At 43.9% G+C, this 24,843-nt stretch overlaps 1 protein-coding gene across 1 annotated transcript in view; it reads left to right on the top strand.

The window, feature by feature from the left end:
* Positions 1–24,843, top strand: part of DNER (delta/notch like EGF repeat containing) — a 381,612-nt gene that overhangs the window by 127,498 nt on the left and 229,271 nt on the right. Inside the window, exon 2 of the mRNA XM_037850346.1 lies at positions 22,236–22,532. Coding sequence (XP_037706274.1) covers positions 22,236–22,532 — 297 coding nt within the window. The remainder of the gene's footprint in view (positions 1–22,235; positions 22,533–24,843) is intronic.

The raw sequence follows: 24,843 nt of genomic DNA, 5'->3' as shown, positions 1-24,843 counted from the left end.
CTCCTCAGGAAACGCTTTGCTGGGCAGCCGAAGAAGAAGTGAAGGTCCTCTATCTGTCTCTCTTATAACTCTTCAACTGATTAATTGGATTAAATCCAGCCAATTGCATTCTCTCATTGTGGAAGGCACGCCCTTTGGTGAGTCGTCAGTCACAGCTGCATCAATTGACTGATGATTTAATAAACCAGCCTGTTGGTTTATTAACCAGCCACAAAGGTCCTCACAGCAATTATTAGGCCAGTGTGTTTGCTTGAACAGACAGCTGGGTACTATCACCTGGCCAAGTTGACACATGAACCTAACCATCACAGGTGCGTTGATCAGTGATGGGACTGATTGACTGAGAAAAGGCTTATAGAATTAAGGTTAAATAGAAAGCTTAAGGGGGGTCATGCCTTCGACTTCCCAATGGGTCAAAATAAATCAGATATGGTAGGTTTAAAAAATTCTTTTAAATTGTAAAGCATAATTGCACATACAGAAGACTGTGTAAAACAGCCCAATATGAGTGTGCAAAAGCCCAATTTGAGTGTGCAAAAGCACAATATGAGTGTATAAAAGCCCAAGAGTGTGTAAAACAGCCCAACACCTAATGGTCACCTATGTGTCCATCACCCAGGAAAAGGGTGAGAATATTGCCCTCAATCCCTGGTTATTGGATTGTTTCTACCTTATGCCTATTGCAAATAATGATACTGTGCATTCTTGTGTATGTCTCTTGGTGCACATTTGCTTGTGTTTATATTTGGTGCATATATAGATGTGCTTCTGCATCTTGGGGTAAATATTTGTTTGACCTGAGTTAATGCCCTACAGCTTTCCACAATGGTTGAATCAATATATACTCGTACCACTTACACTTCCTGTTGGGTTATGTCCTCACTCATGCTTGACATTATCCATTGTAAATTTTTTGCTTTTAGTCATTCTGGTAAACATGTAGTAGTTTCCCATTGTGATTTTAATTTGCATTTCTCTGATTACTAATGATATCAAGCATATTTTCATATATTTATTGACATTTTGGATATAAGTTTTTGTGAAGTGCCTGTTCAAGTCTCTTGCCCATTTTTCTATGGAGCTGTCTTTTTTTCTTTTTCCTCATTAATGTAAAGAACTCTTTATTTTGGGGATGAGTCTTTTGTGGATTACATGTATTGTAGATATCTTCATTCATTCTGTGGCGGCCTTTTAATTCTCGTACTGATGTCTTTTAATAAAAAGTTCATAATTCTAATGCTGTCCAATTCATTAATATTTTTCTTTATATTAGTGCTCTTTGTGTTCTGTTTATTAAATCTTTGTTGACCCCAAAGTCATGAAGATATTCTCTTATGTTATCTTCTTAAAGCTTTGTTTTTTTGTCTTTCATATTTAGATCTACAGATACACTTGGGATTTACTTTTGTGTATGGTGTGAGGTAGGGTCAAGCTTCATTTTTTTTTTCCTGTATACATATCAATTTATTGAAAAGTCCATATTTATCACACTACTCTATTCCAGATATTGTGTCCATCTATAATTGTTTCCATTTGTTGTTTCTCTATTCCATTTGTCTATTTGTCTATCCTTCTGCCTATATCACACTGTCCTAATGATCATGGCTTTGAAATTCTTGATTTCTTATAGAACAAGTCCACATTATTATTCTCATTCCAGAGTGTCTGAGCTGTTTTGAGTCATTTTAAACAAGAGCAAGAACAACAAAACCACCTATTGTGAATCCTGTTTTAATTGCATTGAATCTGTAGATCATTTTGGGGAAAATTTGAACTTTTGTAACTTTTAGTTTTCTAATCTATGACTAGAATATCCCTCTACTTATATATGTCTTCTTTAATTTCTCTCAGTAATCTTTTACTATTTTACAGTTCTATTTGTGGATGTGGTACAGTTCTTTCATTTGATTTATTCCTAGGTATTTGATATGTTTTGATATATTGTAGAAGAGTGTTTATTTAAATTTTTGTTTGTTGCTGATATATAGAAATGCAGTTGTTATATTTTAAAATTTTGACTTCATATCCAACAAACTGGCTGAAGCTACATATTCTACGTAGTCTAATAATTTGTCTGCATGCGTAATCATGTAGACTGTGAATCATGCCAGTTTTTTTTTCCGTATCCAATCCTTATATCTTCTTTTTATTCTTGCCTTGTTGCATTGGCTAGTCCCTCTCGTACAGTGTACAGTGGAAGTGATGGTAGTACTCATCCTTGCTTTGTTCTCAATTTCAGAGAGATACCTTTGAACATTCCACCAGTAAGTATTATGCTTGCTGAAGATTTTTGGAGGTACTCTTTATCAGATTAAAGAATTTCCCTTCTACCCCTACTTTTCTGAAAGTCTTCATCCTAAGTAGATGCTGAATTCCATAGAAATGCTTTTTCTTTATTAGTTGAGAGGCTCTGTGTTCTTCACAGGAAGTTTACGTCCCAGGTTACCTATGAGCTCTTTTTCCCTGAGCAGGGAGTTAAAAGTTGATGTATTTCCTGTTTTCATGGCAGTATTTTGCATAAAAAGAGTTTGCTAACATTTATGGGTGTCTCCTAAGAGAGGTGAAACAAGAATGTATGCATTGGAGTCATTCTGTAAGTTTCTGACTTTGTCAGGTGGAACTAGTCCTTGAATGACCAAAAGAAGAAAATTAAAAAAACCCTTTCAGTCGAGGCTAATGTATCTATGCCAGTAAATGCAGTTGAGTGTTATTCTTCAGGATTTAGTTAAATATGGAAATCACAGGACAAGGGTGTGCCAGGTTTTTGAAGAATAGTTCATTTGATTCTTGATACACCTGCAACAGAGAGGGGAGTAAAGATTCATCAGTATGACTATTGAGTACTTAAGTTTGCCAGACTAAAGCAAAATACTATAACTTTAAGACTGTTTCTAAATGCAGCATATTTTAAAGAAACACAATGAAAATGTAGAAAAACTATTAGACATGGAGCAGTTTATTTTTCATGGCCTTAGAACTATAAATTTCAGTTACAAGTTTGAATTCTGCTTGTAATCTCCTTTTAGCCTACTTACAAATGTAACTCAACCCACATGCAAAAATTGGGACAGGATAACTTTGAAAAAAGTGATTCAGCATTGAGGGGGAAATTGGAATAATTTTTAAAGTAGACCTAGAGTCCATAATACAGAGATAAGGAAATATTGAAACATGGGATCGTGTATATATTCTCGTTTGCTAGGCTGCCGGAATGCAATATACCAGAAATGGATTGGTTTTTACTATGTGGGTTTATTAGTTCATCAATTTACAGTTCTGAGGCCATGAAAATGTCCAAATGAAGGCATCAACAGGATGATACCTTCTCTGAAGAAAGGCCGATGGCACCTGGGGTTCCTCTGTCACATGGGAAGGCACATGGCTCTCCCAGGTTTAGCTTCTGTTTTCCGTGGCTTTCTCCAAAATTTCTCTGGGCTTCTGTCTTGTTTCTCTCTTAGCTTCTCCCAGGGGCATATCTTAGCTTCTCTTTAAGCTGTCTCTCTCAGTTTTTCTCTTTAAGCATCTCTGGGTTGTAATTTAGCTTCCCTGGGGCAAATTCTGGGCTTCCTCTCTTAGCTTAGCATCTCCAAATGTCCTTCTGTCTGTATCTCCAGGTGTCTGGGTCTTTGTCGGCTCTGAGCTCTCTCTCTTTCCCCTTGAGCTCTCTTAAGGACTCCAGCAAATTAATTAAGACCCACTTTGAATGGGCAGGGTCACATCTCCATGGAAATAAACTAATCAAAAGATCCCACCCACAGTAGGTCTGCCCCCACAAGAGCGGATTAAAAGGATATAGACTTTTATGGGGTACATAACAGATTCAAACCAGCACAGTATATAACTAAGATATATAGTTCTTGAGCATTTTTATTATTTGGATCTGAAAAAATTCCATGGGATGCCTTTCTTGGCTGAATCTACTACTGGCATAAGTCCTGTAGTGATTTTTTTTCTCACATCTTTATTCCTAGTGGGTAAGCAGTTGGTGTTGGAAGATAGTTGAGATCTTTATTGAACACAGTGGGAAAATTTTCCTTATGATAAAAATACTGTGACAGTTGGACCCCAACATTGTTCATTTGCTTTTCAGCATGAAGATGACATTTCCACCCAATGCAATTCTTATTTTGAATGGAGAGACACAATATTAAGAATGGAAAGGATGTTAGAATTGTCTAGCCCCATCCCTTTATTTCATAGTTGAGGAAACGGACTCCCAAAACTTCCTTATCTTGTCCAAGATCATCCACAAGTGGGAGTAGGACCCCAGGTTTTCTCCACTGTATCAGGGTGCCTCAAGTATTAATTGCACATTATTCTTTCAGTAACTCTAAACTCTAAATCTGGAATTGTCTTTGTCATCATCCCCTTATCCTTGCTGCAGACATAGGTACTCTCTTCGTCTGCTGTTTAAAGTCCCCTTGGTCTGCATGACGCTTCCCCGCCCATCCTCCTCCAGGCTTCCACCTGTGTCTGTGTTCGGCCTCTGGAGTGGGCTGCCCATCATTCATCTGCATTCAGTTCAGTTGATGGGTGGGTGGGCGACTTCCACATTTATGCCAGTGAAGGAAAGGTGGGGGTGTAAGCCTTCATTGTGGTCTGGCTTCAGGGTAATGTATCTTGATAAACATTCCCTTCACACCTCCAAGATTCCTTCTGTCACATTCCTGCACATAATTATGCTTTAAAGAGTGTCTTGTCCTTTTTATGCCTTAAGTTGTATTGCCAAAGGCCGTTCTGTTATTTAAGCACTCAGTGCCTGCCTGCCCAGTAAGAGGGTTCGGTGGAGAGAAAAGATATGTGTGATATATCTATGGACTTCATATAACGGCCCTGTGAAAGATTTTCTTCTTCCTTGAAGTCTTCCCAGATGATTTCACCTACCTGTTTTTTTCTTTTGGTGAACCCTGAAGATCCTATTAGATCTAAGTCAGGGGTTGGTGAACTAAAGGGCTAGATGATAGAAACTGTAGACTTTGTGGGCTGGATAACTTCTGATGCATGCAACAACTCATTGCTGAACTAATGTAAAAACCATCAAAACATGAACTGGGAGAGAACCTAAGATGGCGGCTAGGTGAGACAGGGCAAAAAAACACCTCCATGAAAAATACTAGATAAAAACCAGAAAGTGACTCAGAACACCAGTTCCAGAGTAGCACCAACCAGACAAGGTCTGCTAAATCTACAGGGACAGTGCATTTGGTGAAACCAGGAGTCTGCATTCTGAAACAAGTGAGTGAGTTCCTCGGCCACGCTGCAGTGTGGGGAAACAGTGGGTTGGTGTTTGGAGACGGACTAGTTCTTAAAAAAAAAAAAAAAAAAAAGCCCGGGAGCAGCTGCAGATATGACGGGGAGAGCTGTGCAGTGAAGCACGGTGTGAGTGGGCTGGGCTAATGCCTCACTGTCTGGCGTGGAGGATACCCCTTCCCACACCCGCTGCTGACTGTCTCAGGCCCAGGGGAGCAAAGCGGAGCCAAAGGGAGAAAGGACTGCATTCCTTGCAGCCATCTCCCCGGCGGGCGGGGGACACTCCTGCCCGGGGCTGGGCCTGCAGCCCAGAGTCGTGCTGGGAAGCCCAGTGTGACAAGACTGTTCTTGTCCATGGGAAATTGTTGGCCGTGGACAGTGGCCTGATTGTCTCAGAGCTGGGAGGGCAGTGCTGTTCGGAAAGGGGGAGGTTAACGTGCCCCATTCAGTCATCTTTGAAGCGGGCTGGGAATGCTCCTGCACAGCCCGGCATCCCAGGGCTTCCCTGGAGGCCAGCGCACACTTGTGACGTGGCACAGCCCTCCCCCCCTCAGCAGAGGTCCTGGAAAAGCACAGCAGGGAGGGGGGAACCGCTCGGAAATCCCAGGGAACCTACGCCAATACCAAGGACTTGTGGGTCAGCGGTAGAGAACAGCCTTATATCCGGGAACACCTGGTAGGTTTGATTATTAAAGCTGCCCTTTCTCCCTAACTGCTCAGACACACACCCCTCATTGAGGGCGGACAGCACCGACAACACACCCAAATTAAGTGCACCAATTGGACCCCACAAGAATCAGATCCCCACACACCACAAAGACAAAGTTGGGGAGAACTGACTTGAGGGGAATAGGTGACTCACGGACGCCATCTGCTGGTTAGATAAAAAAAGTGTACACCACCAAGCTGCAGTTCTGATGAATTAGGGATCAAGTAAAGCAAATGCCAAGAGGCCAAAAACAAGAGAAAATCTTAAAGCATATGATAAAACCAGATGATATGGAGAACCCAAACCAAAACACCCAAATCAAAAGATCAGAAGACACACAGTACGTGGCGCAATTAATCAGAACTACAGACAGGCAATGAGAGTATGGCACAGGATATAAAGAACATGAAGAAGAGCATGGCACAGGATATAAAAGACATAAAGAAGACCCTAGAAGAGCATAAAGAAGAAATTGCAAGAGTAAATAAAAAAATAGAAGATCTTATGGAAATTAAAGAAACTGCAGGCCAAATTGAAAAGACTCTGGATACTCATAATACAAGATTAGAGGAAGCTGAACAACAACTCAGCCTCCTCGAGAACCACAGAACAGAAAATGAAAGAACAAAAGAAAGAATGGGGAAAAAAATCGAAAAAATCAAAATGGATCTCAGGGATACGATAGATAAAATAAAACGTCCAAATTTAAGACTCATTGGTGTCCCAGAAGGGGAAGAGAAGGGTAAAGTTCTAGAAAGAGTATTCAAAGAAATTGTTGGGGAAAACTTCCCCAACCTTCTACACAATATAAATACACAAAGCATAAATGCCCAGCGAACTCCAAATAGAATAAATCCAAATAAACCCACTCCGAGACATATTCTGATCAGACTGTCAAATACTGAAGAGAAGGAGCAAGTTCTGAAAGCAGCAGGAGAAAAGCAATTCACCACATACAAAGGAAACAATATAAGACTAAGTAGTGACTACTCAGCAGCCACCATGGAGGCGAGAAGGCAGTGGCATGACATATTTAAAATCCTGAGAGGGAAAAATTTCCAACCAAGAATACTTTATCCAGCAAAACTCTCCTTCAAATTTGAGGGAGAGCTTAAATTTTCACAGACAAATGCTGAGAGATTTTGCTAATAAAAGACCTGCCCTACTTCAGATACTAAAGGGAGCCCTATCGACAGAGAAACAAAGAAAGGAGAGAGAGATATAGACAATTTTAACAGACATGTATAGAATATTACATCCCAGGTCACTGGGACACACATTTTTCTCTAGTGATCATGGATCTTTCTCCAGAAGGGACCATATGCTGGAACATAAAAACAAGCCTCAATAAATTAAAAAAAAAAAATGAATTTGTTCAAAGCACATTCTCTGACCACAATGGAATACAAATAGAAGTCAATAACCATCAGAGACTTGGAGAATTCACAAACACCTGGAGGATAAAAATGAGGGGAAGATAAAAACATTCCTGGATAATCAGAAGCTGAGGGATTTCATCACCAGTAATCAGTCCTATAAGAATTGCTAAAGGGAGTTGAGCAGGCTGAAAGGAAGGGACACTAAACAATTGACTGAAAGTACATGAAGAAATAAAGATTTCCAGTAAAGATCACATGGTAAATATAATGATGGAAATGATGGAGTATAGGAACATAGTTTACATGTCCTATTGAAGTTAAGTTGGTATCAAAGAAAAACAAGATTGTTATAGATTTAAGAGGTTAAATTTAAGCCCCACAGTAAACACAAAGAAAGTATCAGAGAATATGACCATAGAGATGAAAAGTAGAGTTGGGGTTCTGAGAAGTGGGGGAAGGGGCAATGGGGAGTTAAAAAATGAGAGTAGGGTTTCTGTTTGGGGTGAAGGGAAACTTCTAGAAATGGATGGTGGGAAGGTGATAGCATTGCAACATTCTAAATGTGATTAATCCCACTAATGGAATGCTGGGGTGGGGTGGGGTGGAATGGGAAGAATTAGGCTATATATATATGTTTCCACAATTGAAAAAAAAAAAGTCTAAATAGATGACAATTAAATGCCAAGGATGATCCTGGATGGGATCTGAGGATGGAGGAGAGGAGGCTCAAAGGGACACAGATGGGACACACACACACACAAAAAGGGAAATATAGAATGTAAGCTTTGTATCAATGTTGAATTTGTTGAACTTCTTAGCTGCGCTTAATGAGAGTGCATAAAAGAATGTTCTTGTCCATGGGAAAGGTATATGTGAATTATATTGTTTGTTCAAAGATATGTGCAGCTTGCTCTCATATGTTCGGAAGACAGAGCAATAGATGATGGATGATAGATAGGGAGGGAGGGAGGGAGGGAGAGAGGGAAGGAAAGAAAGAAACAGTGGTGTGACAGGATGTTAAAGGTGGTGGATCGGGGTTTCGGAGGAGGGGGTTCGGGGTATGGTGGAGTTCTATGTATGGGGTTTGTACTGTTTTTGCAACTCTTCCTGTAAGATTGAATTTATTTCAAAATAAAATTTATTAAATTAAAAAAAAAAAACAAAACATGAACCATTGGGTGTGATTGTATTCCAGTGAAACTTTATTTACCGAAAAAAAAAAAAAAAAAAAAAAGACCAGATTTAACCTATACCAATAATTTCTAAATTTTGGCCTTTGGACATGGTGCATTGGAATCATTTGTGGAACTTTGAAAACGACATTTCTGGGTCTCACCCTCAGAGTTTTTGTTTAACAGCTCAGAGCTGGGGAATCTGTATTTAAAAACCAGTCCTTAATTGATTCTGCTGCTCAGACAAATTATGAAAGCAAGGTCCATTGTCCGGCGCTGCCCCGCTCGGTCCCCGGTTCCCGGCCGGCGAGGGGAAACAGGGAAGGAGAGAGAGAGATGCAGACTGCGCGAACTAACCTGGTCATGAATCACGACTCGAACCACACGGCAGTTGTGAAAGCAAGCCCTTTACTACAGCTAGATGAACATTCTGTGTTACTGGTTCCCACACGGGGCACGGCGCCTCGTGGGAGAGCAGCCTCGATGTGGCCGTCAGGCACGGCTCCTTGTGGGCTGTCTCACCCTACCCCGTCCGGGTAAGACCTTTTATACACAATTAACAACCAATAAGCTTCTAGGCTAGTATCGCGTATACAGGATTTCGATTGGTAGGAGCGGGTGGCGGATACATGCGTCACTATGCGGAAACAGGATGCAGGCGCCATCTTGGCTCACTCGATGGGCGGGGGTAACTCTAGAGCAGGCTGCAGCGCATACGCTAGGCCCGATTCGGGAGGCGGCTTTCCACATCTCCCCCTTTCTTATTTATTTTTGACCCAGTGTCTCCAGTGATGAGCGTGCTCCCGTGAACCCAAATGGTTCACAACCTCTTTGGTGCTTTGGGGAGTCTGGACTAGGCCTCAGCCATCCAGCAGCGGAGCCTCTAGCACCAACCAGAATGCTCACGTCATATGGAGACCGGAGAGTCCGTAAGCTGGAAGCAACGTGACTCTCCCTGCAGTGCTTTGCCTGGCAACTGGGGAACAACGACGGGGGCAGGAACAGCAGTAACCAGAGTCGGGGGTGTCACTAGGTGTCTCTGTGCAATGGCTAGGGTCCAGTCTGGCCACAACTAGGACTCTGCCCTAGAGACCCACCTGAGACAAAATTATGACTACTGGTGTCGCCTTTTACACCCGAGAAACAGCCATGCGATTCGCTACAAATTTTGCTCCAAAGCGCCCCACCTGAGGCGACCAGGAAGGGGTATGGTTAATAAATCGGTCACTATCGGGGGTAACAGAGGTGGGAGTCATAGCCATCATAGTGGTAACACGCAATTGCTGCTGCGCTTGAAACAGGCGTTCTAGCAAACATTTAACAACGACTAATCCCACCAATAATCCCACTGCAATGAGGATCCAATTAGTTAAATTGGGCCAAGAGAACCAGGAAGAAACACTGTGCAATAGTTTCTGTAGAACCTCGCCTAACCCGGAGAGATCGACTTTAACGGGTTTTAACTTGATCCCCCCAATTGTGTCTAAACTAGATTCCACCTGTTGGGAGAGATTAACAAATTCAGGAAAATATGACCTTTTCAGCCAATCAGAGACTCTGGAAATGCTTCCGGTCACGTTGGCCCTGACAGGAGTGACACAGAGTTTAACCGTAAGCCACCGGGTGTCACATGTTTGCTGAAGCACTCTCCAGAGTCCATCTATTTCCAGTCCAAGTTCATCTATCTCCGCTTGGAGTTTCTGAATGGCCTGGAAATTTAAGTTCAGCATCTGATTGTGGCGGCGTAGCACGTCTCGGGTAAGGTTGACCAAGCCATTTACCGTTTCCATCGTTATGGCGAGCTGCCGATCTGTCCATGCTTGTAGCACAGCCTGCCCGATCGTTGGGACAAACAAAGAGGAAGCTACACTGGCAGCATTCGATAGCCATTCTTTTATGCCTCTTGGACGCCTAGACTTAGAGAAGGGGATATTGTTAAGTGAAACAACTTGAGAAACAGGGCCAACCCAGTCGGTTGCCTTGACGGGGAGCCAGACATAACTTGGGCGATACACTAGGATAGCGGGGCGGCGAGGCATCCGGGTCTTTGGAACGGTTGCAGACTGTAGGAGCAAGCCCTGGAAGGAAAAGGCACCTTTGAGTCTCCTTTTTACTCAAGATCCCTTCACAAGACTGGCGGCTCTTCCCTGTAACGTTAAGAAATTCAAGCAAGACTCCCTTACTTAACTCGCCATTACCAGTTTCACAAGTAGCATTCGCCGCAACTGTGGTGTTGACAACCTTGACAGAGAGGTTAGCAAAAGAGAGGATCAGTGTGTCATTGGTGAGGGGGAAGGACTCGTTGAAGCTTGTGGAGGAAATATAGTTCCACTAAAAAGAAAAAGGCAGATTAGAAGGATTGCTATAGGAGAGCAAAGAACAGAGTTACCGATCCTCTTTTTGGGCAACCGCGGGGTGGTCAGTCCTACTATTATCGTCTTGTCGGTCGTCGCCATCATCAGCAGGGTCGGAGGCTTGGTCTAATGGTTCAGGTTGTATATTCGTTGGCGTTTCTGACAGCTGTTCCTTGGCTTCTTCAGGTGATGTCACGGTTCTCACCAGTCTTTCCGGAACCCACACTGGTTGACGTCCTGGTTCCTGGGGAAAAACACAAACAGAGCCTCTGGCCCAGCTGAGCACCGGGTCAGGGCCTTTCCACTGCCCCGACAGGACATCCTTCCAACGGACTAGACCTCTATGCGGAGGACTCGGGGTGGTGTGTTGCAGGGCAGGTGTCATTCCTTGTGAATTTTCGTTTAAAAAATTATATGTGAGCAAGGCTACAGACAGTCGAGCTTTTGGGGACAGGCCGTGGCCTATACCCTCTTTCTGTTTTTTAAGCAAGTCTTTGAGAGATCTGTGCGCTCTTTCAATGATTCCTTGCCCCTGAGGGTTATAGGGGATGCCATGTTTTAATTGGACATCCATGTTGTCACAAAATTTTTGGAAGGATTTACTAGTGTAGGCAGGCCCGTTATCCGTCTTTAACGTCTTTGGCTTACCCCAAGCTGCCCATGCAGCAAGGCAGTGTGCAATGACGTGGGAGACTCTTTCTCCTGGTTCAGCAGAGGCAAATAAAACTTGGGAGCATGTGTCCACCGACACATGTAAGTACTTGATCTTACCATACTCTGAATGATGAGTGACATCCATCTGCCAAGTATCCCCTGGGGTGAGACCCCTAGGGTTGACCCCAACCGAGGGGACTGCTCTCTGCTCTGCACAATTGTTGCAGGCTCGGACAATATCTCGAGCAGCTGCACGTGGTAGGACTATTAGCCATGCCTTGGGGCAGGACTGTCCATTCAAAGCGTTGACAGGGCTCCTCTTGATTACTAGAGGGCACAGTAAAGGCAAACTTAGGGGTGTCTTCAGGGTGGAGCGGAATAGAAAAGAAGCAATCTTTCAGATCTATGATGAAAATCGACCAGTGCTCCGGTAATGCCGAGAGGAGGGGCAGTCCCATCTGAACGGGCCCTAAAGGCTCCATGCAATCGTTAATAGCTCTTAGATCATGTAGCAGTCTCCATTTACCAGATTTCTTTTTTATTACGAATATAGGGGTGTTCCACGGTGACGTGGAAGGGGCGATATGGCCCTTTTCTAGTTGTTCTGATACTAGGGCGTGCAACGCTGCAAGTTTTTCCTGTGGCAAGGGCCACTGAGGCACCCACACCGGAGCCTCGGTTTTCCATTTTAGTTTTATAGGTGTGGGTGGGAATCTCTCCTCAGTGGCCCCTATGAAAAACCCAAGCCTCGTCTGTCAGACTTGGGGGCAGCTTGTATAGGCTCCGCACGTCCGTGCAGTGAAGCTCCTAAACCCTTGCCGGGGGTATACCCCATTTCTTTTAGCAGTCGCTTAGAGGTTGGGGAGTAGCCGCTAATTAAAGTAACGTCCATTTGGGTCAGAATGTCTCTTCCCCACAAAGACACAGGCAGGGCTAATACATAAGGCTGGAAACTGCCTTGGTGTCCTTCTTCATCGGCCCAATGAAGGGCAGCTGCACTGAGCATGGGCGCTGAAATTTGGCCTATTCCTCTAATGGGCTCTTCCGCCCTGCTCGTTGGCCAGGTGGGGGGCCATTCTTGTCTTATGATAGACCGATCGGCCCCTGTATCGAGCAGGCCCAAGAAAGATCTGCCTTGCACCTTAATGGTTAGCATAGGTCGAGACTCCAGGGACATATGGAGTCCCTCAAAAATCGCTCCACTGGATCCGAACCCTTTTTCCCCTCTCTGTCTGATTCTGCTTGGAAAGACTGCATGTAAGCTGGGTAAGAGCAGGAGCTGCGCCAGCTTATCACCTTCTGCAATGACTAAGGTGCCCCGCTGAGATTGAACCATAACTTGGGCACGGCCTGTGAAATCTGAATCTACAAGTCCTGGTATAACTGTTAATCCTTTCAGGGCCGTGGATGCTCTTCCCAATATGAGCCCTACAGTACCAGCCGGTAAGGGCCCCTTGAAGGAGGTCCCTACTAACTGGACACCCATGGAGGGGGTTAGTACGAGTCTGGAGGTGGCACAGAGGTCCAGTCCTGCTGAGCCGGGGGACGCACGAATTTGATCGGATCCTGTGTTGTCGAATGGCATGCAAGGGGGTCCGTCGAAAGGGCGGACCCCCTCTTCCCGTTTTTTGGAATCTGCTCGGGGCGGCCAGAGAGGCGTCTACCCTGCGCATCGAAAACCGATTTACAGTCTTCTGCGCGGTGGGGGCCTTTGTGGCAACGGCCACACGGCCTGGTTGCTGCACCTGGTTCACCAAACCGTTGAGTGGCAGGGGGTTGACGTCTATTGGGACAATCTCTCTTAAAGTGCCCTGATTGGCCACAGCCATAGCACCCGTTAGACTTTGCCCCTAAGGTTCTCGGGCTTTTTGTAGCCACCTGTAGGGAGCTGGCTAGCATGGCAGCTAGACCTGCATTAGTTAAAGGGCTGCCAGCATCTCTACAGAGCCTGACCCACTCTGTCAAATTTTTTGCTCTGTTTTGTGCCAGGATAACTTTGCACTCCTTGTTGCACTGCTCAAAAATCATTTGCTTAACCACAGTCTCTGCTACTCCTGGATCTGAGAAGATTCTCTCAGCTGCGGTTTGCATCCTGGCTACAAAATCCGCAAATGGTTCTGTGGGGCCTTGGTGTATATTGCTGAGTGAGGCCTGAGCCTCTCCCTCACCTGTTAGCTTTTTCCAGGCACCCACAAAACAGCGGAAGATCTGGGCATAGACCTCTTGTGGGAAACCCGTTTGGTTCTGGGCATGGGCGCCTCTCCCCAACAGCATGTCAGCATTCCACCCGCCACGTCTCCCCGCCGCATTCCTTGCGGCCTGCTCTTCAGCTAACTCCTCAAACCATGCTTTCCAATCTATGAATCGGCCTGACGGCAAGCAAGCACGGGCTAGCTGAAAAATATCTGCGGGTGTATGATTTAGAGCAGAGAGGTTCTCGATCATGTTCAAGGTATAAGGGGCATTGGGGCCATACTGATGGACGGCCTGCCTCAATTCCCTCAATAGTTTGTAATCATATGATTCGTGCCGATTGCCACCTTGGGGATTGATAATAACCGGGTACATTTCTGAGACTGGCTGCGGCTCAAGTGGCTGGTAGCCACCCAGCATGCCAAAAGGTCTAAATGTTGTGAAAGGGTTCCATCTCCAGAAATGTCTCCCACCACTACCTAATGGCAAAGGGTCCTGAGGGCCTGTATACTCGGGCGGGGGGTACGGCAAAGGTTGCCCCTCCCCTGACCGACCCATCGGGGTTTCCGGGTCTGGCAGCAAAGGATAATTACATTTACTGGGCATGGCCACTAGAGGGAGCTCTCGGCAAGGTCCTTTGGTGGGACCGCCCAAGGCGTCAGTTGGGAGCTGGGGTGTCCCTGGGGGTGCAGCGGTAGACATTGGCGGGGCGGAAGGCCGCACGGGTGTGGCGGGAGGCTCCTCCCACTCAATTAGCGGGGATGCTTCCGCCTTCTCGTCAGTATCGCTATCTGACTCTGAGTCAGAGTCACTGGACTCCGGCGGTTTGCCCTTACAGGAGCCGTCCGCTGACGAAACTGACTGGGTTTCTTGGAGCGCGCACCGTGCTTCTTGCAAGACAGAGGACGGGCTTAGGCCGGTAGCCGATTCTAGTTCAAGGACCGCACGGACGGTCTCCCATACGGGTACTAGAATCGGGTCCATACACACGCCCGTCTGGCGCGCTCGGTCTATGTCGCGACCGAGCTTCATCCAAGAGGGTAGGCTAAGGCTGCCGGTGCAGGCAAACCAAGGGGCAAAAGTATCAACATCATCAAGAAAACGCTGAAGGGAGCTTTTCCTGACCGAGATACCCCGTTGTTTCAAAAGGTTCTTTAAGGGAGCTAAGAGAGGTGAACTTCCGGACTGCCCCATGATTGCAGTCGGCACTATACTTCAGTCACTCGGAGAGCTCTTCCGAGTCCCCCGGGGTCACCTGAAAACCCACGGGCCCTAACTATCATGTAATAAGACGCACTCACCTTCTCGCGTTGATCAGGCGCGGGAAGTCCGCCGTAAGCTCAACGCGCAGCGCTGCTCTCCTCACAGAGGGACCGTCGAGAGCGAGGCAGGAGGAGGAGCTTCCCCGTACGGGCCACCACTTGTCCGGCGCTGCCCCGCTCGGTCCCCGGTTCCCGGCCGGCGAGGGGAAACAGGGAAGGAGAGAGAGAGATGCAGACTGCGCGAACTAACCTGGTCATGAATCACGACTCGAACCACACGGCAGTTGTGAAAGCAAGCCCTTTACTACAGCTAGATGAACATTCTGTGTTACTGGTTCCCACACGGGGCATGGCGCCTCGTGGGAGAGCAGCCTCGATGTGGCCGTCAGGCACGGCTCCTTGTGGGCTGTCTCACCCTACCCCGTCCGGGTAAGACCTTTTATACACAATTAACAACCAATAAGCTTCTAGGCTAGTATCGCGTATACAGGATTTCGATTGGTAGGAGCGGGTGGCGGATACATGCGTCACTATGCGGAAACAGGATGCAGGCGCCATCTTGGCTCACTCGATGGGCGGGGGTAACTCTAGAGCAGGCTGCAGCGCATACGCTAGGCCCGATTCGGGAGGCGGCTTTCCACAGTCCATTCTACTTATTTCTCATTGTCACCTGCACCTTTCCCTTTAGTGGTTTCTCCTTTGTGCCTACATCTTACTCCTCGCTGCTCTGTACGTGCCACGAGTCCACTGTATTTTTAGGGCCATGGGTTGGAATGCAGGCTCTCCACCTGGGCTTCGCTGCGTTCAGCTTCCTCAAACATGTGCCCCATTCCTGAGGGTGACTTTGCCCACTGAGCACGGCAATAACTATGGGAGGGAGGTGACCTCTGGTCTGCTGTGTTCTTCTCTGGAACTTATGAAATAAATGCCAGTGAGAGCTGAGTCGTCATTAATAGAGTCTCAATTCCCAGAGCTGGAGGAGAGCTTGAGATGTTCTATCCCAGGACCCTCACTTAATCCACAAGGAACGTGTGGCCCAGTGCAGGTAAGCGTGCAGGTTTCTCGACCACCTGTGCAGAACAGGCTGGCCTCCAGGAAGCCGGTGCTCAGCCTGTTCCCTTTTGCATCAGAAAATTCCCAGGCTCCTGCCTCCTGCCAGGAAGCATCCAGAGCTGCTGCCTTCGTTTTGTTGAGAGCTGCCATTGTTGTTCCCAAGGAGACTGGCACCGAGACCTGCTTGTCATCTGCTCATTTCACACCTGCAGTTATCAAACCCTTTCTCCCTCTCAGCATCACAATCTTTAAGTTACTTTAATGTTAAAAAAGGGACTTTACCTCAATAGGGGAATGGGAGTTAATGCTTAATTGGTACACGGCTTCTGTTTGGGGTGATGGAAAAGTTTTGGAGATAGTAGCACAACATTGTGAATGTAATTAACAAAACAGAATTGTACTTAAAAGTGGTTAAAATGGGAGATTTTTGCATTGTATATATGTTACTAGAATAAAAGGAAAACAAGCAAACATAAAGCTGTGCAACACAAAGAGAACTCTAATGTGAACTATGGACTGTAGTTAATAATGTAATTATAATAAATGGTTCATCACTTGTAACAAATGTACCCTATTAATGCAAAACGTTCAATGCTAGGGAAAACTGTGTGTGTGTGTCAGGAGGAATATGTGGGAACTCTGTACCTTTTGCATGATTTTTCTGTATACCGACAACTGCTCTTCTAAAAAAAGGGAAAAAAAGGACTTTAATTCAATCAAACAAATAATCATAATTGTCAACACATGTATGGTATAAGCAGGGTATTACTTGAAAATCAGTCTGCTTGGTGCAAGTCCATTTTAATGTGTCTGACTCCCCTGTTAGACTGCAAGCTCTTTAAGGTCAGGACTGGGCTTTATTCATCATCTTGACCCATCTTCTAGGCCCTAACTGGCACATCACAGGTACTCGATACATGTCATATGAATTACTGATCAGCTCTGTTGCGTTTTCTGTAAAAAAGTACAGGAGAAATGGGAACAAGTCCGCAGATTCTCTAAACTGGTGTAGAAGGATCACCTGGGATGCTTGTTATGTGTGCATCTTCCCAGGCCCCTGTCACCCAGGTAAGCCAGGTACAGGTAGTCACAAGCTACATTTTGAAGAGAAATCCTAGTAACTTTGTCTTACTGCTTATCTTTGACTCTTCCTGTGAAGGGGTCTCCTTTATTTCTTTTTTTTTAAATCATATTTTTTTGTTGTGAAATATACATATATAGGCGTGATAACTTTATTTCTATTTTAAGTTTGACCTCTCAACTTTCTGATCATGTGCTGCAGAGGGCATGGGAATTACCAAACCATGGGCAACTGATAGTTTAAGAAAGGAAAACCAGCCACAGCTCAAGTCACCATTGCCACCGTCTTTGAACCCAAGTCATGGGTTGGCGAGAACCGTCTCTCGGATCTGACCTCTCATCTCATCCTGTGCCATTCCTCATAAATGCTATGGGTTGTGATACAAATTTTAGACATAGGTTGAAAATCTAAATAAAACATGACAAGAACAGTTTTGGGCAAGTCGTATGATGTGAACAAATTTGGCTTAAGTAGATGAATTAATATGATGTAACTAACAGAGCATATAATAAATGAGCCATTAATCCGTGGGCTTTCTTTCTACTATTTCTTATAGCTGGTGTTAACAAAAGCTCAATCATTTTTTTCCCCATCATTAGAAGCTCAGAATTATGACCAAGAAAATATTGCCTCTTAACTTTTGAGTATCCCCAAAGTCAGGTCTGTTAATTATGATATTTTGCCTCATTATGTGTTTTAGCAGTTTGATTTCTTCCTGCTGATAGTTCAAACTTAATGGGATTCAAGGGTGGCAGTGACCTCTACAACAGTACTTTTCTCCTGTGGGCTAAAATACAAACTTAAAAAGAACTCAGTAAGTTGTATAGAAAAACAGGACTTTAATTATTTATGATGCCAGGACTTTAATTAAGGGTCAGTGATTATATTTTATCTTTTATTTGCTGTTATGCAGTTAAAACTGATAAAATGTGTATGTGTTTTAATGAGAATAGTTGGAAGTGGTAGAAAATATAATGGCAGGTAGTTATTGTTGGTGAAACAATGAATATACCGCCCTTTAATGTTATTTAATAACTATAAAATCATTGTAGGCATGAGCAGAAGGCTCCTCCTTGATTTACATTCCCAAATCCTGGATCCGAGCCAGGTTGGGTCCTGATTCTGTTCTACATGACTATTGTCACATATTTTACCTAGTGGTCTACTCCACAGGGTCCAGCACCACCTGGGCTGCCTTCCCGCCCTGCTGCTTCAGCAGCTCCCATGTGCCAGACACTTCACAGGGCTGGGTAGGCTCAAGTAAACAAAATGGAAAAAGAAATCTGATCGCACAGGGCTTAGATTCTAGTAAGGGGGAGATAGAAAATGCATATAATAAATAACTTGAAAAAGGTATGTTAGAAGGTGATAGGTATTTGAGGAAAAAATAATGCAGGGAAAGAAGGCTGAGAGTGTCCTCTGCACTGATAACTGGGGTGTTCAGAGAAGTCCTCCTGAGAAGATGGCATTTGAGCAAAGACTCATGAGAGAAGGGGTGTTCCAGGCAGGGCAACTAGCCAGTGCAAAGGTCCTGAGGCGGGAGGGTGCCTGGAGAGCTGGAGGACCAGTGGGGAGATCATGTGGCAAGAGCCAGGTGAAGGGAGCAGTGGGAGATGAGGTCAGAGAGACCGGAGAGGAAGAGGCAGATCCCGTAGGGCTTAGGAAGACTTTGGCTTTCACTCGGAGTAAAGTTAGGTCATTTGCTTAAGGCTGCTAACCCACAGTTTCCTCATCTGTAATTAGAGTTAATAAATGTACTTACTTTGCAAGGTTGTTGTAAGGATGAACTAAAGTAAGAAAGGTAAGATGCTAAATGCAGTGGTGGGCACACTATCAGTAGTCAATGAATGGCAGGTGGTACTATTTTTGTTTTTTTTGTTCTTAGTGCTAATACTAGGTTACTAATACTAGGTAAACTCTGCAGAGGCAGATGCTGTGTTTTTCATAGCATTTTATTCACAGATCTGGTATAGTTCCTAACACACAGTATGCCATCGACCAATATTTGTTGAGCATTATTGTTATACTTTTTATTCTAAAAAATTGTTTAACGTAGTCTTAATTGGCTGGCATTTAATCTGTACTTATTTTCTGTGGCTTACAGAAATATAATTCTTATCTATTGCCTTGCCCACAGGAGTTTTTTTTTGGAATGATAATAATCTGATATTGCCTTCGTTTGCCAGGGCTGCTGGCAACACACAATGGGTTGGTTAAAAAAAAACAAAACAAAAAAACAAGCATTTGTTAGCACTTGATTAAAGATGCAAGAAGTCCAAAGTCAAGGCACTGGCAAAGCCACGCTCTCTTCCTGGAGTGTGTAGCATCCTGATACTGGCTTACTGCAATCCTTGGGGCTCCTTGATTGCATCTCTGCCTCCCATCACATAGAGATCCCTTTCTCCTCATGTCTGTTCTACTAGTTGCTCTGACTTCTGGCTTTTGACTCCTTTGCTATGTCTGAACTTCCTCTCTTCATAAGGCCTCCAGTCATATGGGTGAAGGCTCCCTCTCATTCAATTAGGCCACACCTAAATAGGATCTTCAAAGATGCTATTCACAAATGTGTCCGCTCCCTGACTCACTACAAATATATTATATACAAATGGCTCACACCCACAGGAACATGCTTTAAATTAGGCACACATCTTTCTTTGGGGCACGTAATTCAGTCCACCACAGATAATTAAAGTTGCGGCTCTGTGTTGTGGGAAGATCTCTGGGATGGAAGTCAGGAGAGAGGGCTGTAGTCCTGCCTCCCTCAGTGGCTGTGAAAATTGAGATGGATCCTTCAACACCACTGCCCATCCATTTCCCAACCGTGAAATGGATTCAGAAAAATCTTGACCTCTTTTAGGGTTGTCGTGAGGGAAAAATGAGATGCCATATGGTGAGGTTCTTTGGAAACTCCAAATGGCCACCCTAGGCTGAGCAATAGGTATCACGCCTGGAAGCCCTTCCCTTGTGCAGGGTGGGGCCACATGCTTTGAGTTATTTCCCTAGAGGAGGGGTCCATTTATGCTGCCCTTGGTGCCTCTTTGAGGAGCCTTCTGCCCCTGTGATAACTGGCCTCAGGCAGCGGGGAGCTGTGGCGATGGAGCTGAAGCCACTGGGACCCTGACTGTCAGAGCTGATCTTTGCCTCAGTAACATTAGTCTCTAAGTTGTACAATGGCAGTTTGGAGTTCCAGAATTAAAGTCTGTCTTAATGACATGCACATGTTAAAAGTGACTAGGTCAACCTCAGATGTTTTAAAAGTTGATTTCAGAAACATGACTATAAAGGTCCCCTTTATCCTAGCTAATTAAGTTTTCTCCATCCAGTCAAATAATTCTTCACCCACCCCACAAAGCCTTCCACCAAAAGTCAGAAATAAGCTGACAGTATCATGACTAAACAAGTAATTCACATCCCTCCCTCATTGCGCGTATCGATCAATTGATCAATCGAACTATCTTAGTTTCTTTGAACAGCTTATTCTTAGTCACAACCGTGCATTCTGTGTCCTTGGACGTGCTGGGGATAGAGCCACGTGCACAACAGATAAGATCCTGGCACTCGTGGAGCTCACATTTTTGTGGGAGAATAAAAAAAGAGCTTAATTTAGTTTTTAGGTCAGGAAAGTGACATTTGAGTAGAGAAGCTAAAGAAATTTGCTAGTGAGCCAAGCAACGTCTGGGGGAGAAAGCATTCCCGAGAAAGGGCCACACGTGCAAGGGCCCTGAGGTGGGAGTGGGTTGGTAGAGTGGGGGGTCATGTGGAGGAGCGGAGAGGGAGGGCCCCAGGGCAGAGGTGAGGTGTCAGAGCCGGGAGGGCCTTATCTGCTGTGGAAAGACTTTGGATTGTCTTTTGAGTTGACAAAGATTGTAAATATTTTAAATTATTTACATTTTAACTATTCTCTCCAGATACTAAGTAATCTACTCTTATCTGAGATTCTGTGACTATTATGGCATAGAATTAGCAATGTGGGTTTTTTTGAAGCTTCATTATAATCAATCCAAGATCCCTTAATATTCCTTAAGGAGTTTGCTGGAAATTGTTTTATGGGGATAATTTAGCTGAATGAGTAGCCATTTTCCAGGCAGAATTCTATCATGCGGGTTTATGTGTGTGAGGCTCATTTCCACAAGAGAGACTCAGGGTCCCATTTTTCTGTAGTAGATTCTTTACTGATTTCCATTTTACAATCAGCCTTGAGAAGCCAGGGGTTTATCAGGTAGAGGTCTAATTTTCCGTTATTGTGGAAATAAATTATGATTGAATAAAATTGAGAACGTGACTGCAGCCTTGAGGTGTCTCAAGAGAAGCAGGTGATCTTTCCACACTGATTTGCAGAGTCTCTCCAAGTTAGAACAAATGGAGATTCAGTGGTTAGCAGCACCGGACTCAGAGATAAATACTTTTCTTAGAGCCTGAACACATTTTATAGACATACGACTGAATTTTCATCTTCCATATCTGGTGGAGTCATGCTTCTCTGTAATCACCTTCCAAAATAATGAAGTAAAAAAACTGCATACAGTTCTGCCTAATTTAAGTCACCATTATGCTCTTCTCTATCATTTGTCTTGGAAACTGATCATCTTGAGTTTTAACTAATACCTTATGAAGAGTTGTTGATTAGGCAGAAAATTGGGGGGCATGGGTGAGCACATGTGCAGGGGAAATAAAACAGGTAGTCACTTCTCACTAGGAAAACCACCCTGTGAAGGCCCAGGCTGTGAAAAATGAGATTCCAATTTAGATCTGCAATATCATTTGCAAGATGGGCAGCTAAAAATATCAAACTTGCATTTTCCTGATGACCCTCAGTTTGACCTATTTTTGCCTTGGAAAATTCCCCTAAAAACACGTTCCTGAAATATACATAATTCAGGGTTTTACGTTTAGAGGGGCTCTTCTCCACTGCATGTTTCATTGCTGGCCGCTTGTTTTCTGTGCTAGGGTTAAATGGTGGGGAGAGCTTGGGAATCTTTTTCCCCTCACAGCACAAGTAAAGAATGTGTGTCCCATGGGAATAGCGTTTCCATCAGCGCAGCAGCTCTGAGAAGGCGACCTCCTTTCCCAGCCAGGGCCCCACTTTTCTTAGGAGGGAATAATGGGCCCATTTATGGTCTCGTTTCAGCTTGTTGTGGATCCTTGCGCCAGCAATCCTTGTCACCGTGGCAACTGTAGCAGCAGCGACGCCGGCTTCCTCTGCGTCTGCAGCGAAGGCTATGGAGGTGCAAACTGTGAGCAGGCGCTTGCTGGCCTCCCCGCCTCGGGCTGGACCGAGTCCGGGGTGCCCCGGCAGCTTCAGCCTGCACCCACCACCCAGGAGCCCGACATAATGCTGCCCCGCTCGCAAGCAACCGTGCCCTTACCCACGTGGCAGCCGAAAACAGGGCAGAAAGTTGTAGAAATGAAATGGGACCAAGTGGAGGTGAGGATGTCTTATTCCATATATTTTTAACGTAAGAAACCAGAAAGGTTAAAATAATTCCAGTGGCTCTAAGATCAGCGATAAAAATGGAAGGTCTTTAAGTTCCCCATTGACCAAAACACTGTGTCTGACCTTATTGTGACTCACACCTGTGTCTGGGCAGTTTCTTGGCTACACCAACAAGGCATTTCATTTGTAGTTGCTTTGTGAGCATGAAAAGAGTAAACCAGAAAAGAAAATGAAAGACCTTATTTTCTGGAAAGATATCCATGTACATTTCTGTGAGATAATCTTCAGTGAGCTCTCTTAGATTTTTGAGGCAGACAGTTCAATGCAGAGTCATATAAATGACCATATCACAAGACTTTCAAGTGTTGACCTAATTTTCCTTCATGGAATATTATGTTCAACTATTATTTTTTGTTGCTGTTTAGATTCTATCTTGCAACACTCAGTGGGATTTGAAAAAGGAAACCATCATTAATTTTTTTTATTGTGAAAACATATATACAGTGTAAAAGTTCCATTTTAACCACTTCCAAAAATACAGTTCTGTGATGTTAATTATATTCACAGTCTTGTGCGACCATCACCACCATCCATTACTAAAACTTTTCTATCATCCTAGACAGAAACTCTACCAATTAAGCATTAATTCCCCATTTCCTACTCCACCTTGGTTCCTGATAACCTATATTCTAGTTTCTGACTCTGTGAATTTGCATATTCTAATTATTTCATATTAGAGATATCATACAGTATTTGTCCTTTTGTGTCTGGCCTGTTTCACTCAACATGATGTCTTCAAGGTTTATCTATGTTGTTGCATGTATCAGAACTTCATTCCTTTTTATGGCTGAATAATATTCCATTGTACGGATAGACCACCCTTTGTTTTTCCTTTTGTTTATTCATTTGTTGTACACTTCGGTTGCTTCCACCTGTTGGCAAATGTGAATGATGCTGCTAGGAATATCAGTTTGCAAATATCTGAGAAACTATCATTAATTTAAAAAATATTTTAAGAATATATTTGGGAATGATTCTTTCATATTTTATTTATTTTGGCAGTAGCAAATGATTTTTGTTGAAACTTGTCCAATCTAGGTTTAGCTTGCTGCATTTTCTGGCTTATCAAAAAAGCCTGGTTCTTAGGCTTTCTCAGCAGAACCCTAAAAGTTGAATAAAATAGTAAATTTATTAGTTGAAACATTTGGGGAACAAACCCAAATTATTAGTTGGAGGCCACACTGATAGCATGTAATTCCATTCCATAGCTTATACTTCGTGTATGTAGTTATCCATATAACCTGTGGTTATATATTGCCACACACTTCAGAGGTTATGTGAGAAAACTCATGGAACTTTGAGTAGTGTGTATTAGGGCCTAGGAATATGTCTGGAAATTTCCGTTATTGTTTTATGAAAGATATGCAGCATTTCTTCTTTTCCTGGGTAATTCTAATCAGTTGACCCACTTATTTTTTTCATTACCACACAGTTTATGAAGGTCACATCTAGACTGCAAGGTAATGTTTTTAGCCTACCTAAAAAAACTGTGAACTTGTTCTGATTTCAGACTTTTAATAAATGCTTTGAAGTTATGATTTTAATACCCCTTTGCTGGATGACTCACTTCTTGACTATGAACTAGATTTGGTTTCCAGTTTATCAAGGAAGTGTCCGTTAAAGCAAATTTCTCCCCATCCAGACATTTAAACCTATTTATTTAAAGACATGTGTTTTCACCCTTGTAAGTGTGAAAAATGCCTCAACTTCCTGCCATGCTGTTATTTCTTAAGCTGTTCAAGAAGCAGGTTAAAAGTGCCGGACAAGACATGTGAATATGTTTGGGCTTCCCCTTTTCGTGATACTTCAAAGATGCTTCTTTGGAAATATGTAGCCTGTTTGGAGCCTTGTAGGACTAAAAGTTATGTAACAGTTGTCCATTACACAAATTAAGCAGTTGGACTCATGTCTTTGGATATCAGTAGTGGGCTTTATCCTTAGCACTTGGCCATAGGGCATTCTGGACAGTAAGTTCTAAGTGTTGGGTATGGGGTGAAAATGCTAATCATTTTTGTGTTGTTTTTGGTTAATTCAGTGCTGATGAGAGCTTTAATGCCCCTTTATCTTGACTGTCAAGAGAGGACAGTTATAAGTTGGTCAGGAGCACTTGGTTAGAGTATGCGCCAGTGTTCACAATATACTTTCTGTTTTATTTTGTTTTCCCCTGTTGCGCTTTTTATATACCTCAGTGTAATACTTTCGGGAACATACTTAAAAAATGAAGGCATGTTCCACAGGAAAA

The sequence above is a fragment of the Choloepus didactylus genome, chromosome 9 (assembly GCF_015220235.1).
Source record: "Choloepus didactylus isolate mChoDid1 chromosome 9, mChoDid1.pri, whole genome shotgun sequence".
NCBI lineage: Eukaryota > Metazoa > Chordata > Mammalia > Pilosa > Megalonychidae > Choloepus > Choloepus didactylus.
The sequence above is the reverse complement of the archived record's forward strand: the minus strand, read 5'-3'. Positions and strand labels throughout refer to the sequence as shown.